Raw genomic sequence first — 15,753 nt, 5'->3', positions numbered from 1 at the left:
GAATAGTTTTACATCGCCAGTTTTGTGTCTCAAAATTCTCTTTTGGGGTAGAGTAGATGAAGATGCAGCGTAGTCTACGTGTTGACTGGTATAGTCTGGGTGTTGTGCTTTCTCCTTTGTATTTACACACACACACAAGGCCTATTTCCCTTGAGGAGAACTTTAGACTCTACTGTGTCCCTTTTACAAGTTTGGAGGTAAAGGGAGGGGATATTTTTCCAAGCCATTTTAGTGTAGGTTAAGCCAGGCCTTTGCCTTGCCGTCAACACTGCCTTTGAGGATTCTGCTGAGTCAGGTCCTCCCATCAGCCTGAAAGCTCACCGTGCAGGTAACTCATGAAAGGAAGCAGGAGGGGCCTAGGAAGATCCTACCCCTGAAGAGGTCCATTTCCTTTCAAAAGTCATCCTCAGCCTTTTCTCTTCCCTCTTGCAGTCTGTTTTGTTCTTGCCTAAGTCTTTGTTAAAAGACGTTCTAGTGGTATATAGTACTTAAGACCTGGAGCTCTCCAGCCACAGTCTACTCAGTAGAGATCTAGCCTAGGAAACCCTATGTTCTACTTGATTGATAGGTTGATAGGAACTGAAATTGACTGGAGGGGGATGGGTTCCTTTTGGTTAAGGCAAGTGCTCTTAACATTGTACTTGTGGAAGGTTGTGAGTTCTAAGGCAGAATATGCCTCTTTCTTGCTCTTCACAATGATTTTACAGTCTGAGGGCATGATAAATGGAGAAAAAATTTATTCCTCTTTGAAATAATCACGTCATTAAAGTGTTTTCATAGCGGAGTCTGTTTTTCTTAAATGAAGATTCAGTCTTTTATACTTTTAAAAAATTGCTTTTCTCTGCTTTCCTCTAAAATACTAGATTTCTGATCCTCCAAATTTTATAAAGTTATTTGTTGGCTTTTTGTCGAAATATTCATAGGTAGACTATCAGCGTGAAATAGAACTTTTATTCCCTTGATTACTTGAAGTGTGATCCATGAAGGATGATGAAATAAGTGTCTTTTCCTTTTTGAAACTTAGCCAATGCTCTTCATGCCACCAACAACTTGCAGATCATTCCAGACTTCAGCCTCAAGGATTCCAGGGACCAGACTGTCCTGGGCCTCGCATTATGGACTGGTAATGCTGTACCAGAGGGGGACTATTGACATCTGCAGATACCCAGTTATTACAAGTGGGCTTGGGTGAATGTGAGGAGAGAGAGAAATAATACAAAGTAAAGAAAAAATAATAGAGCGTGAGAGAGAGAGAGAGAGAGTGTGTGTGTGTGTGTGTGTGTGTGAGAGAGAGAGAGAGAGAGAGAGAGAGAGGGAGGGAGGGAGGGAACGCGCGCACGCGCACGAGACAGACAGACAGATGGTTGCAGTAAGTAAGGCTACTTCTTGGGTTGTAAATCTTTTTGCATTTGGTTAATCTTGGAGTATCTAGTAGAAAGCTTCTGGCTTTAGGAATTGAGAAGGTGTGTGTATGTTACAGTGAGAAGCTGAGGAAGTGAGAAGAGCTGAATGTATATGTATGTGCTTGTTCGTACCCCAGGCATGCATACAATTGCAGCCCAGCTGCTGGGCTCCGGGGCTTCCATTAATGACACCATGTCGGATGGGCAGACCTTGCTACATATGGCCATCCAGCGGCAGGACAGCAGGAGTGCACTCTTCCTTCTGGAGCATCAGGCAGATATAAACGTCAGGTAGGAGGGACAGGGTACTCCCATGGCACACCAGGTCACAATTTATAGGGTTCAAGAACACAGGCTGGCCTTTAGACAATATTTTTGTCCCTAATCAAACAAAGGAAGGGAAACAATGACACTGAGAAAGTACAAACTGATATTATAGCTGAATATAATTGGTAAGTTAAGCATAGAGGACTTGCATCTTGCTCTTGTCTGTACCTTCAGGAGCAGCCCACAGGATTGCCCACAGGATTGCACAAAGTTCATTGTACAGTGCAATCCGGAATCAGTTCAGTTATAATGAACATTCCAACAAGACGACTTGAAGGGAGGAAGTACAGAGTTGAAATCTTACTGTTGCTGCATTGTTAAAGGACCTTTGATTTATCTCCTATGTTAAGTGACCCTGAGTGACTGAGGGGTAAAAGAACTGTTCTGTCATGGGGATGGGTACTTAAGAATTTAACTGAAAAGCTGGTAAAAGCAGCTATAATGAGTATTCAATTTCAACAGTTGAATATTGGTTTGTCTTCTGGGAATGGGAAGGTGGCATAGCTGTATTTTAAAGGCAGAAAAGACGGACATTTTTGACAGATTTACTTTCTCTGAGAAAATACACACGGATGTGAGTGAATTGTGTTAAAGGATTTAGTGGAGTGTCCAGGAGGACACCCTTCAGTTTTTGGATCCAGCTAGAAATGTTGGATTTGGTCTTAGTGTGCATGTTCCATCAGGACTCAGGATGGGGAGACAGCACTTCAGCTGGCCATCAGAAACCAGCTTCCACTCGTGGTGGATGCCATCTGCACCCGGGGAGCCGACATGTCTGTGCCAGATGAGAAGGGGAATCCTCCCCTCTGGCTTGCATTGGCCAGTAACTTAGAAGACATTGCATCCACTCTGGTGAGTTGAGCTCCACTCTAGCCTCTTTATGTATGGGCATATTTGTGCAGAGGTAGATTTGGTATCTGTGTAGCAGTCATGAAGGGCAAGTCACAAATTGGGTCAAGAATAAGCATTTGAAAACCATATTAAAGACACAGGAAGTTCATTATGCTGTCAGTTAGCACTTGTGTATTGATTGCCCTTATCCATCTAGAAAGCTGCCAAGAAGCAAGAGAACTGAGTCATTCTCTCCCAAGTCCTCTCCCAAGGGGGCTAGTTCCATATGGCTTGCCCCCAGTATTGCCATAGTGATAAATACTCCAGTCTCGGGCTATATCCCTTTAGAAGACAGGTCCCCAAAGTGAAGGCAAACCCCAGTGTTCTAATTTAGCTTTCTGAAAGGCTTGCAGTGTTACTTTAAGGGCTTTTGCTCCTGAGAGTTTTACCCAGTTATTACTGAGATTACCTGTTAATTAGAGGTATATTACTGGGCTTTGTAAGTGCATATGTACGCATGAACTTGTGTATTTTCTATTTTTTTTAGAATATAGCTCTGGAGCTTACCCCTTCCCACAGTACTTAGTGCAAGAACCTGCATACAGCATATTTAATCAGTGGTTGTAAAACTAATGAGTGATGCAAATTAAAGTAATTATTAGCTAATTATCAGTTGTCTCTTGCCTGAAAATGGATTTGCTTATGGGCATAGAATTCAGCACTGGTGATCAGAGTTGTCTTTTGCCCAGCAGTGCTAACTTGTTTTTGTGTGTGCGCAGGTCAGACATGGTTGTGATGCCACGTGCTGGGGTCCAGGACCTAGTGGGTGCCTCCAGACACTCCTGCACAGGGCCATCGATGAAAACAACGAGTCCACTGCCTGTTTTCTCATCCGCAGGTCTGAATAGCAGTTCTCAAACTTTAAATGCATAAAGAAACCCTGGGTAACTTGTAGCAATTCTGATGCCTAAGTTGTCCCGAAGACCAGCTGCCAAAGGATCTGTGGGAGTGGGATGTGGAGGACACCAGTGTTTTGACCAAAGGCCAAGGACAGCAGTCTCTGGCAGCCTTTTACTGGATTGGATGAGGCTGCTGCCATAGTGGCCAGTATGCCCAGGTCAGGTCCAAGCCCCATCCTAAATGCTTCTTTCTCTGTCTCGTCTCCTTTTAGTGGCTGTGATGTAAATAGCCCGAGACAGCCAGGTGCCAATGGAGAAGGAGAAGAAGAAGCGAGACCTGGTCAGACGCCCTTGCATTTGGCAGCCTCTTGGGGACTGGAAGAGACAGTCCAGTGTCTTTTGGAGTTTGGTGCCAATGTAAATGCACAGGTGTGTGGCATTTCTCTTTTCAAGAGGGAGAGGTGGGCAGGGAGAACAGTGCAACAATGAATGAATGGAAATCCAGAGTCTCTGTAAACATTCATTAAAATTAATAATTAAAAAAAGGAAGAAATCAGGGAAGGAACTTGACAAGGTCTACAGCGCTGGACCTTTGTTTGCCATGATTTCTGTGGCTCAGGTCCAGAGAGATGAGGTGACTTTCTGTGAGTCTTAGGGCTTTGTCCTTACAGCATCGTCAGGAAGTTTGGTCCTTTCTATTTTTGCTTCCTATTCCCCCTTAGTTATAGATTCACAGTTAAGAGTTTGGTTTCAGTCCCAAACTAATGACAGTTTAGGAAATGTTCTAGTTGTTAAGTTGAAGACCTAGAATTATATTATTCATGATTTTAAATTTTGTATCCTGGTGAGCTCTCGTGGCCTAGTGGCAAAAATCTGCACTGCAGTCCCAGAGGTAACCAGTTCAAATCCACCAGATGCGCTGCTGGAGAAGAAGGGAAAATCTCTTCCTGTACCAGTCAGATCTGACACACAAATAAAAAAAAAAACAAAACACACACCAAAACAACAAATAACCCCAAACGTTGTAGCATATGTATGTTTAAATGAGATGTCCAATAGCCAGAGAAAGAGTGGTGGGCTAGCACTGAGACTGAGTGCAGATCTAAAACACAGGCCTTCAGCTAGGCCTGTTGTTGCTGCTGGGTCACTGGAGCATATGTGATGGGGAGCGGCCTTCAGTCAGCAGTGTGGTTTGCCTTCTTAAAATTGATGTCAATACAGTTCCCACACTTGAGTTTATTTTAAAGGTTACCCCCCCTTCCCCTCAAGTGTTGCCTTCAATTAGACAGTGACATTTTGGTTCCCATAGGACGCAGAAGGAAGGACACCCATCCACGAGGCTATCAGCAACCAGCACAGTGTCATCATTCAGTTACTGATTTCCCACCCTGATATCCACCTGAATGTCCGAGACCGACAAGGGCTTACTCCTTTTGCCTGTGCCATGACCTACAAGAACAACAAGGCCGCTGAAGCCATTCTGAAACGGGAGCCCGGGGCAGCCGAGCAGGTGAGGGAGCAGCGCCTGGTATGTGCCTGCTCGAGCGCAGCAGCGTCGGCTCGGAGCCCAAGCAGATGTCATCAGCTAAACGGGCCTCTTCTAGGAAGGCTTTCGCTCTGAAATGACAATCCCCTTTGTTAATATTTGGACTCCCATGTGCCCTGTTGTTAGAAGGTGAGATTCCCCTGCTCTGCTCTCCTCTGCTGTGTGTGTCTGCTGCCCTGTAATGCCACACTTAGATCAAAGCAGAAAGGTTGGGAGGCACAGTACTAGCACTTGTGCTGCGTACAGCTGAGCGTATTCTTTGCTTTTACTTGACTGTCTAATTGCCCGAATAATGTCTTTAAAAGATTTCAAGTGAACTTGAGGAGTTTGTATTCTGATGTTGGAGCAGCGTTCTGCATGGTTTAGAGGAATTCTTAGAGGAGATAGGCTGTTAGCTCTTAACCTAGCAGGCTGAGTTGTTCTTATGGAGGGTCTGTATTAGCTGCCAAGTCCGTATGGTGAACTGTTCATGAGCACCGACAGATTGGGTGGGAAATGGCAGTCACCATTGAGTGTTATCAGTGATGTGGGAGCTGAGATTTTGACCTGCTGCCAAACCTTGACTCTTGAGCCAGCACTTAGCATTCCACCAACGTGACAGATAGCTACTTATGGCAGTAAAATGGGAACTCGAGACCTGAATGAAATGAGACTGCAGCATGGTAGAAGAGCATTTATTTCTTTATTTATATGTATCACCTTTCTTTACTGTTTGTGTAAATGTGACTGAATTTTGTAGGTGTGAGACTCACACTCGCTCAGAAAGTGTAAAATGCTCATGAGTGGACATAAACTTCACCTCACATTTCCTCTGCATCTAGCATGAAACTGCCTCTGGGGAGAAAGAACTTACTGCACTAGCACGTGCTGTGGATTCGTGAGGGTGTGGGGGTGGTGGTGGGGGCATGTTGGTGTTGCCGTGCTTCTCACTGCTGCTCATGCTCCTAGAACCACAAGATGCTGTGTGGCTTCACGTGAGAAGCCTTCTGTCTGCTTTATGTCAGTGAAGCAAAGCCTAGGACATGCTGTCAGCTACCTCCCTTCTTGTTGCCTCAGTAACTTTCTAGCACCAGAAACCAACTTTGGCCTGACTGACTCAGGGTCAGGCCATCAGCATGGCTGTGGGTTCGGATCCTGGGTGCCTGTTTTAAGTAAAGCATAGACTCTGAGGGTGGCAGGCACATTGTCCCTCCCCAGCTTGCCAGTGTGTCCCTGCCTTCCTCTTCCTGCCCTGTGCTCTTGGCTCCTGCTCCAGGACGATGTCAGGCCCATTTGGATCTGTGTAGTCACTCCTGACTCCTTGGTTGCTTCCATGTACACCCTGTTCTGTGCCCGAATAGGTAGAGTGAGTCTGTTGTGTTGGGGGGGGCGGACATTTAGAGTTGGTTGTTGGGAGGGAGCTTCCTGGCCCTGAGGTAATGAGTAAGGATGATTCTGAGGCCCTCAGGTCCTCAGCAGCACTCTTACAAGGGGGCCTACTAGTATTTTGGTTCTCATTTCCTGCTCAGGTGGATAACAAGGGCCGCAATTTTCTGCATGTAGCAGTTCAGAACTCTGATATCGAGAGTGTCCTGTTCCTGATCAGCGTCCAGGCTAATGTGAATTCCAGAGTCCAAGATGCTTCCAAGTTGACACCTTTGCACCTAGCTGTCCAAGCGGGTTCAGAGATTATTGTCCGCAACTTGGTAAGTGACACGGGAACCATATTGGATCTAACTTAGATGCAAAACATGTTGTAGATTGTATGCAGAATCTCCAAACAGGGGTTTGCCATATACAGTGAAAGATCAGCATGGATTTGGGGAGCAAGCCAATGTCATCAGCAAAAGAGGTGTGTCATTGAGTGGCTTAGTCTCAAGGGCCGCCAGGTGGAGATGGCTGCCCCATTAGCATGGACTGGGGAGGTGTGAGCGAGTGTGATATTGTGTGTGGGAAGCACATTGGCTTTTCCCTCCACTCCAGGGTGGAGAGGCGCCCTGGGCAGGCAGGCTGACTTCTGGTGTCTGCCTCTGTTGGGAACACAGCTGGCTTTGAGATGGACTTACTTCTTGAAGCATCCCCTAGGGATGTAGGACATGATTTACATTTTACAAAGGAGAAGATTTAGCTCTGAAGAACCTTCCCCTCCCTTTAAGGTTATCGGCTAGTCAGTAGTTTAGTTGGGATTTTAATCACTTTGTTTGACTCCAAGGACACTCTGGTGGTAAGGAGTTATGCTGGCAAGTCAAAGGTACATGGTTTGAAACCACCAACTGCTCTCTGGGTGAAAGATAGGCAGTCTCCTCCTGTGCAGTTAAGTGCCTCTGAAACCCACTGGAGAGTCAGCTATAGGTCGGTTCCAACAACAAAATTTGACTCCAAAATTTCCTTTTCCCAGTACAGTGTAGGCCCCCAGGCAAGGGCAAGGTTTGATCAAGGATGTGGAGATTGGTATGTTGTAAATGGACGAGCTTAGTTGACGTTTGAGTAGCCAGTAGGAGATTCAGTTGGAAATGCAGGTAGAGAGACCATATTGTGGTGAGAGGTTATGCATATGACGAGAATTAGGAGTATCCTTTATCCTTGACAGTGAGAAACCACTGCAAGTGTTTAATCTGAGTGCATGGTCCTGAGCAGAAACCTGAACTCCCAGTCCTTTGACCTGCTTTCAGAACTGGTAGTGACCCTCCCTATAGCCTGAGGGACATGCAGAGTAGAACTGGCTACTGGGACTACTGACCAGCTGACTACCTTGATACTTTGGAATTTCTGTTTTTGAAAAACACTTTTTAAAATATGTCATATAAGTGCATTTAAATATGCTATGCTACCTGGAGTAGTCATGAGGGGTGAGGACATGGGTCTGCAGATGCTGTGGGCAGACTGGATCTAGGGAAGCAGCTGAGCAAGGAAAGGTGAGCCTCAGGATCCTGGGAATCAAGTCCAGCTCATCTCTCCCTGTCACCCTAGAATGTCTGAAAGTGCTGAACCCTTTGCCCTGCGTTCACAGACAGGGCCACGGGAAGGCCTGAGCACTGGAAAAGCAGAGAGCTCTCTGCCTGCTAAGTCCAGATTAATCTGTTAATGCACACATCTTGATGCTTGGTCAGAAAGCAGTTAGTGAATAAGCTTTAAATACTGATTGAATAGAGAGAAAAACAAATAATTCAGTTCCTTTAAGTCAAACCAGTTCATAGCTGACCCTTCAGTGGGTTTTCAGAGGCTGCAAGTCGCTTGGGAGTAGATTGCACCTTTTTCTCCCTTGAACCAGCTAGTAGATTTGAATTGTCTGCCTTTAGGCAAGTAATATTTAAAGACCCTTTTTGATTTTGATTCTGTAATTCTTTGGGTAATTTTTTTTTTCTTTTAAAAGTAATATAAATTCTGGAGCCATGGGGGGGGGGCGGTGGCTAAACATCTGAAACTATTGCCCTGGAGTAATCTTTAAACTAGAAATATCCTCTGAAGTCTTCTCAAAGCCAAACAAATAGTTAACGCTAATTTTTTTTTTAAAGTTCCATTTAAAAGTCGGCCCTGAGCTGACTTTAATAGTTGTCTATATGGGATCAAATTGACAGCAGGAACTTGAAAGATTAAACAGGAACCTTATCAGGAGGTAGATTTATGTTAACTTATTTATAAATGTATTATTAACATAACTTCCTCCTTGTAAGAGGACAATTTGAAGGATGAAAATGAATGGAGGAGCAGCTGAGCATGCCGTCACCACCACTAACTGGCATGTGGGGAAACTGTTGAACTGGTGTTTGTTTTTCTGTGGTGTATTCTGAGCAAGGACAAAATAAGATGTTGAAAAGGCAAAAGTAAAGATGGAAAAGGTGCATACACTGGAGATGGCAAGTAACATCACAAAATGTGTGTAAATTGTTGAAAGCTCTGTAAACTTTCACCTAGTCCACAAGAACAAGTTTTGGTTTTTAAAACCAGTCTATGTTCATTGTGGAAAACCTAAAGTATAGAAAGCTTAAGAGCAGGATCTGCCTTGTCTTCACCCCACCCTCTCCCCTGAGTTTCATATATGTTGTTGTTTTGTTTACCGTAGAGATAGAACTGACCCATAGTGGACCCTCCAGTGGGTTTTACACACCTTCAGAAGGTGTGTTCTTATATTGTAACTAGCCTTTTTTTTAACCCTTATCCATTATATTTATCACTTTAATGACTTCTTAGAAGCACTGGTGACAGAATGGGTTAAGCACTGTGCTAATAGAAAGGTTGGCAGTTTGAACCCACTGGGAACCCACTGGGAGGAAGATGAAGCAGTCTCCTTTCTTAAGGACTTCCAGCCTTGGAAACCCTGAGCAGTAGTTCTGCTCTGTCCCATAAGACGATATGAGTGGGAACAGATTTGATCCACGGCTGTTGCAGATATATTTTAATGCTTACAACCAAACCTTTCGTCATCGTGTGTTGCTCTTACAAGCAGTGGATGTCTTTCTTCTGTGTTTTTGTTGTTATGTGCTATGGCTTTGGAACCAATTTAGAGTTGCCTCTCCAGAGGATTTTCAGAGGCAGTAAATCACACGGGAAGAGATCATCCATCTTTCTTCCAAGGAGCAGCTAGTGGTTTCAGACTTCTAGACTTTAGGTCGGCAGCACATCTCCTTTCCACGAGGCCTATGATGACCCACTGCACAAGATGACAGGCCAACATTACTGTAGTCTTTTAGAGTGTGTGTGTGTGTGTGTGTGTCTGTGTGTGTGTACACACACACCATTAAATCGGATCTGACTGGGACAGGAGATTGTCCCTCCTTGTCCGGCAGAGCATCTGGTCGGTTTGAACCGTGCATCTCTGGCATTGCAATGCAGCTTCTTGCCAGTAGGCTTCCAGAGCGCCCCCGTTACTGTAGTCTTGCATATTTTTTTTATCTACTGAAGTTTTAGAATTCATTTATCCCAATGAATGGCTGTCAACATTTTAATACATAATTGTCAGTTTAGTTTCTCCTTGAGAAAGGTTTTGACAGCATATGCCTTTGTCTGAAAGACCCTTTTGCTGCAGCCTCAGGTGGAGATTATGGGAGAGACTTTGCTTATATGATGAACTTTAATAGCTTCTTGCAGGAGCCAAAGTGAATGAATTAACCAAGCACCGCCAGACCGCCCTCCATCTCGCTGCCCAGCAGAACCTGCCTACCATCTGCTCCGTCCTTCTGGAGAATAGAGTGGACTTTGCTGCTGTGGATGAGAACGGAAATAATGGTAACTCTGTCATTCTTTCAGTCCCATGCTAATGCCTTGAGTGACCCCTCTGTTCTGGTATAGAGTTATGCTGCATGACCTGGGGCATGGATAGTTGGACAGTTGACTTCCACAAGCAGAGCTGTGACAGGAAGTGTTCTGGGCTGAGCATCCCTCCTGTCACTCACCAGGCACCTCCCGGCTGGATTAGTAATCCTTGAGGCCTAAAGTGGCTTCCTGTGAGACTGTTAAATATCTTCTTTATATAGTTATTGAAACAGAAAACTAAGGCTTATGAGATTATGCTTATGATTCATTCTCAGAAGGTGGTAAAGACAGAAAGGATTATCCTGTGAGTGGCCAGAGGCTGCTCTGGCCGAGTCCAACAGGGGAAGGGTGTAGGGGGAGAGTTGGGACTGTGGACTGTGTGTGCTTCTGGTCTTGCCCACTAAGAGGATTTACTCTCCAGCTCTTCATCTTGCTGTTGTGCATGGCCGGCTCAACAATATCCGGGTCCTCCTGACAGAGTGCACTGTGGATGCTGAAGCCTTTAACTTAAGGTGAGTTTGTGTAATGTTATCATGCTGAGGTGCAGAGACCCAGGCTCTGTGTCCCCTGGGCTTCCCTCAGAGCTGGTAGACACTGGTGGTTCTCATCAGCTCCAGTGCACAGAAGAAAATGGTCCCTGGAGTCCTTGATCAATATCTTGGTAATTCTGGTGTTTTAAAAAACATTTTAGAAATTAAGATTGATCCAGCATCTCAGAATTCAGAAAAGTCCATGTCTTTGGTTGTGTGTTGGCTGTAGCAGATACATGTGTAACTTTTCTAATTTTTTTAAAATCAGAGGCCAGTCACCACTGCACATTTTGGGTCAGTATGGCAAAGAGAATGCCGCAGCCATCTTTGATCTTTTCTTGGAGTGCATGCCCGAGTATCCTCTAGACAAACCAGACGCCGAAGGAAACACGGGTATGTAATAACGCATTTATGTGTCTTGTCTCACTTGCACTCTCCTGGAAACACAGGAGCTTGGAAGTAGGCATTTTTGGGGGACATCAGGTGCAGCGCCCAGAGGTTGGGCTCTCAGCGTCTGGCACAGATCTCTGAGGTGGACTTGAGCAGTGCCTGGCTTTAGGCAGAGCTACATATCAAATGCTCCACAGTCACAGGGTGGGGTTTGTTTGCTGCCTTCCAGCCAGCCCCCAGCTCATGGCAGCACCTCGTATGATGAAGTACACAAATCCTGCTCACCAGGGTTTCCTGGCTGGAATCTTCATGGAAGTGGATTGCCAGGCCTTCCATGAGCTTCTGGGTCCATTCTTAGAATCAATAACCTTTTGGTTAGTCAGTCAAAGACTGCTTGGGCCAGTCAGGCTCCAGAGACATCCCCATGTTCATATAGGCCTGCCTGCCTGTTGTTATTGCCCTGCCTGCCTCGTGCAGTCAACTGAGAGTCTCCCCAAGCTCCTCAGCTGGCAGAGTGATTATCTAAACACCTCTCGGATATATGAGGAAGAACAAGTGCAACAGAATGCAGGACCTGCTTTGAGGAAATGTCATGTTGTCTGCAGATGGACAGGATGACTTCTTACCAGGAGATGGAGGGGCTGCATGCTACTCCTCTGGCTTTCCACTAAACACTGTTTTGTAACTTTTCATGAAGACTTTTGTATTCATTTTCTCATTTGAAATGTATGACAGTGTGAAAGGTAGGCAGTTCACAGAGGGTGTCTCTGTTTTTCGGGCCAGGAAGTGAAAGAGAAATACATTGACACATTGACACAGGTGTCTCTCTTCTAAGCACAGGGCTGAGCATCCTTTTTGGCCCTGCACTCCCATTCGTTCTGTCTTTTGCCTGCAGAACCTGCCAGCCTTGTGCTTCTGCTGTAGTCACTAAGGGAGATCTTGACCCTTAGCTTGGGACCAGAAGTGCTGCACAGACATGATTTTTAAGCTGACAGTGTTGGGGCTGGGAGTGAGCTGCTGGGCTGAGCGAACACTCCAGTGACTGTGGGGAGACAGTCTGGCTGGCAGAATGGATGGCAGTGAGGCTGAGGGACGTGATGTGAATGCTCGCACCTCACCCAGCCCAGCCTGCTCCTCTAGCAGTGACTCTGCATGCTTTCTAATCTGGATGCCTATTTCCTCTCTTAGAGCAGTAACCCTTGTCTTAGTTGATTTATTTTCAAAATTAAATGGAAGAGCTGAAGTAAATTACCTGTAAAGGTAAGGAAAGGGGAGGTGCTGGACTTTAGTAGGAGAAGGGTTGTGCCTACTCCTTGTGGGAGAACTTTCTGCATCTTGTAATAACTCACAAGTGTTTAATGACATTGTATGAGAAGTGCTATATCTTTGGGGGTAAAACCATTGTTTCACTCCAGAAGGAGGGGTCTGAGCCAAGGATATATTTTTCTTTCAACGTCTGGCCCCACCTTGATTCTTTTGTGGTCAGAGCTCTAAACGGGATATGGCTTTCCTTGTGTTGGGACTGAGACAGTGCCCTGGAACGGGATTTTTTATTGTAGCCCTGTGGCTTCTGGCCAGTTTGTTGTGTTGGGTTTTTTTTAATGGCCACATCTTTTATTGGAAGAAACTGCAGTATTGTTGAGGTCTCACCAGAGCGAGATGGGGCCCTTGTGGCTTAGGTACTTTGCTGCCTAGTGCCCTGCCCTCACCTGTCTCTGCCCAGCCTTTGGCTGTGCCACGCAGGCCCAGGTAGGAATGGCACCCCCTGTGCTTTTGTTTCTAGTGCTGCTCCTGGCATACATGAAAGGGAATGCCAACTTGTGCCGTGCCATTGTCCGAGCTGGGGCTCGTCTGGGAGTCAATAACAACCAAGGAGTCAACATTTTCAACTACCAAGTCGCCACCAAGCAGCTGCTGTTCAGGTTGTTAGGTGAGTGCTGGCAAGGCTGGTTACAGTTTTGCTTATCTGGATGGTGTATTAAGAGAGCTGGAAATAGCTTACTGGATCTGAACCAGTACTTTGCCAGGAACTGCATATGACTTTTCTGTGAATGAGATGTAGGGACTTGGAACAGCTGTGACAAGGTCACTTTCAGAGTGCTCTTCATGGACCCCTGTGGCTTTCCCACTTCCCCTGAACTCCACAGGCTCACTCATCCCAGGATGTCCCCTGTCCCCCAGCTGCTGATCCACACACCTTTCCTCGGGCTAGTTCAGATTCTCCCCATCCTTCAAAGCTGCTTCCTGCTTCAGCCCCCATTGACTTTTCCTTCCTTGTGTTCAGTGAGGAGAGCTTCACTTTTAAGGATTTCACTTTTGCAAGTATTTTCCTACCTTCGGGTAGTGGAAAGAATTGGGGTGCATCAAGTGCCCGCCATGCCATGTGCCTCTCAGTCATCCCACCCCTGGGATAGAGCAGGGTGATTAACACTGTGCTGTGGACAAAGAAGCAAAATATACTTAGTGAAGATGTGACCTTGAGATAAGTGACTTGCATCAGTGCCTACTGTTTGTCTGCTGCCTAGCCTGCTCTTAGTGGCCATGTGCTGTGTACTTGGGCACCTTCTGAGAGCTCAGAATAGTACCTGTCACAGGACCCACTACTGACTGACTGTTTTGCTACCGCCTGAGGAGCCCAGCCTGAGAGCATGTAGGGCATAGTTTGGCATGTAGTTATTGTTAGGTGCTGACACTCTGGTAGGTTTTTCAGAGGATGGAAATCACACAGGAGATTTGCCCATTCTTCTCCCTTGGAGCAGCTGGTGGATTCAAACTGTGTGCCAAGGGTTGGCAGTGCAGCTCCTGAGCACTAGGCCTCCAGAGCTCCTTGGCTAGCAGTGAGGAGATAGCAATGATCTGTGATACTGTCCACACTAATAATGCCCAGCCCTGTATTTCTAAGTCAGACTTCTGTGATATGTAAGCCCAGCCTGACTGTCCCACAGTTCCTCCAGCTCAGACCTGACACCCATGTGCTCTGATACTTTCTGTGAGGTCTCTTCTGGGCGGGTGGCCCCATCCTAGTCAGGCACATCCAAATTCTAGTCCCATCTTTGTCTCCCTTGTGCCCCTGCCTGCTTCTCACACCCCCTTTCTTCTTAGAGATTCTGCCTCTGCAGTTTTTTGTGTCTCAGTCCCCTCCTTCCTGTTCCCCTTACCAGTTGGCCCCTGTCAGTCTTTCTAGGTTTGTGGTTTCTGCTTTGCCCATCCTTCTTTATATCCCAGCCTCCCTGACTACATGCATTTCCCTACAGACACTCTATGAAAACCTCCCCTCACCCGATCCTGCTCTGCCTGACAGATGTTGATTCTACATCTTTGTGAAACTCTTCCTGGCCTATTTCTAGTATAGTCATCTCTATTCCTGTGTCACTCTATGATGCGTTGCTTTATCTACTGTTATGCTGCCCTGTGAGCTGTGAGTCTTGGCTGGCACAGTCACTACCTGACCTAAACAGTCCCTCCTTGTCTGTGACAGACATGCTGTCCAAGGAGCCCCCGTGGTGTGATGGGTCCAACTGCTACGAGTGCACTGCCAAGTTTGGTGTCACAACTCGCAAACATCACTGGTAAGGCCCCTATCACCATTCTCATAGGAACAAGGGAACCTCAGCTGATGTCATTGCTTCCACTTTTTGTCATGATAAGCCATGAATTTGGAAGGGCTCCCTGAGCAATAGGGAGAGATGGCCTTTCCATCCCTGGGCCAAACTTGACCAAATGGAACACTGTGCTGCACGGGGTGTGCATACAGCCCAGTGCTGTGCTGAGGTACTGACGGAGTGAAGGCTGTGAGAGTGCAGACTGGTGGCTTCCCAAAAGCCGGGGCTCGCTTTTCCTAGGGCAGCTCCTCAGGGCTTTGCGTCCTCCACAGGGGCTCCTTGGCCAGCTGCAGGCTGCTCTACTGAGAACTGAGGAGCCATCCCACTAAAATTTTTGCTAATTCTGAGCCACTCTGGATCTCTAATAGAGTTTTCTGCAATCACCTCAATTACTGGCTAGAATTTTGTCTGCACAGACTAAAATGGGGATATATGTTGGTACAGTTCATGGCTGGACAGGCACAGGGTTGACCCTGATGTGGCCACAGGCTCACTTTACCTGCAAAGGGCCCTCACCCTGGGAAGTGTAGACATTGGGAAGTGGGCTGCTCATCAGTGCCACTCTCATACTCCCTTCCTTTGCCTTCACAGTCGCCACTGCGGACGTCTTCTTTGCCATAAATGCTCAACCAAGGAGATTCCAATTATCAAGTTTGATCTGAACAAGCCTGTGCGAGTCTGCAACATTTGCTTTGATGTACTGACTCTGGGTGGAGTCTCTTAGTGGACCCCCCTGGAAGATCCAGGCCACATTCCCAGTCACCTCCTCAGCAGCTGCTCTGCTCACCAGCCTGTTCCCACCCAGAGCTGGAGCTGAGGGTCATCTGCCTGCGGCAATAGACTGGAACAATAAGTAACCATGGTGTGATAGATTCCATTTCACATAATTCTCTATGACTGTCAGTATGTCAGACTGATTGATTTCCTAGCTGTCTCACTAACTGGACCAGACCATTTAGCCAAGGTGGTAAATGTGATAGAATTTTAGACCCT

The 15,753-nt window shown here is 46.3% G+C and overlaps 1 protein-coding gene across 1 annotated transcript in view; it reads left to right on the top strand.

Annotated features, from left to right (window-relative positions):
* ANKFY1 (ankyrin repeat and FYVE domain containing 1) overlaps positions 1–15,484 on the top strand; it is a 92,531-nt gene extending 77,047 nt beyond the window's left edge. Inside the window, exons 13-25 of the mRNA XM_006899795.1 lie at positions 1,025–1,123; positions 1,541–1,694; positions 2,414–2,582; positions 3,341–3,459; positions 3,733–3,889; positions 4,770–4,970; positions 6,515–6,691; positions 10,064–10,211; positions 10,660–10,750; positions 11,037–11,161; positions 12,942–13,088; positions 14,637–14,727; positions 15,352–15,484. Coding sequence (XP_006899857.1) covers positions 1,025–1,123; positions 1,541–1,694; positions 2,414–2,582; positions 3,341–3,459; positions 3,733–3,889; positions 4,770–4,970; positions 6,515–6,691; positions 10,064–10,211; positions 10,660–10,750; positions 11,037–11,161; positions 12,942–13,088; positions 14,637–14,727; positions 15,352–15,484 — 1,811 coding nt within the window. The remainder of the gene's footprint in view (positions 1–1,024; positions 1,124–1,540; positions 1,695–2,413; positions 2,583–3,340; positions 3,460–3,732; positions 3,890–4,769; positions 4,971–6,514; positions 6,692–10,063; positions 10,212–10,659; positions 10,751–11,036; positions 11,162–12,941; positions 13,089–14,636; positions 14,728–15,351) is intronic.
* The last annotated feature ends 269 nt before the right edge of the window (positions 15,485–15,753 follow it).

The sequence above is a fragment of the Elephantulus edwardii genome, unplaced genomic scaffold (assembly GCF_000299155.1).
Source record: "Elephantulus edwardii isolate Elephantulus edwardi_28Jun2011 unplaced genomic scaffold, EleEdw1.0 scaffold00267, whole genome shotgun sequence".
In the NCBI taxonomy this organism is placed as follows: domain Eukaryota; kingdom Metazoa; phylum Chordata; class Mammalia; order Macroscelidea; family Macroscelididae; genus Elephantulus; species Elephantulus edwardii.
This window is presented reverse-complemented; position numbering and strand designations above follow the sequence as displayed.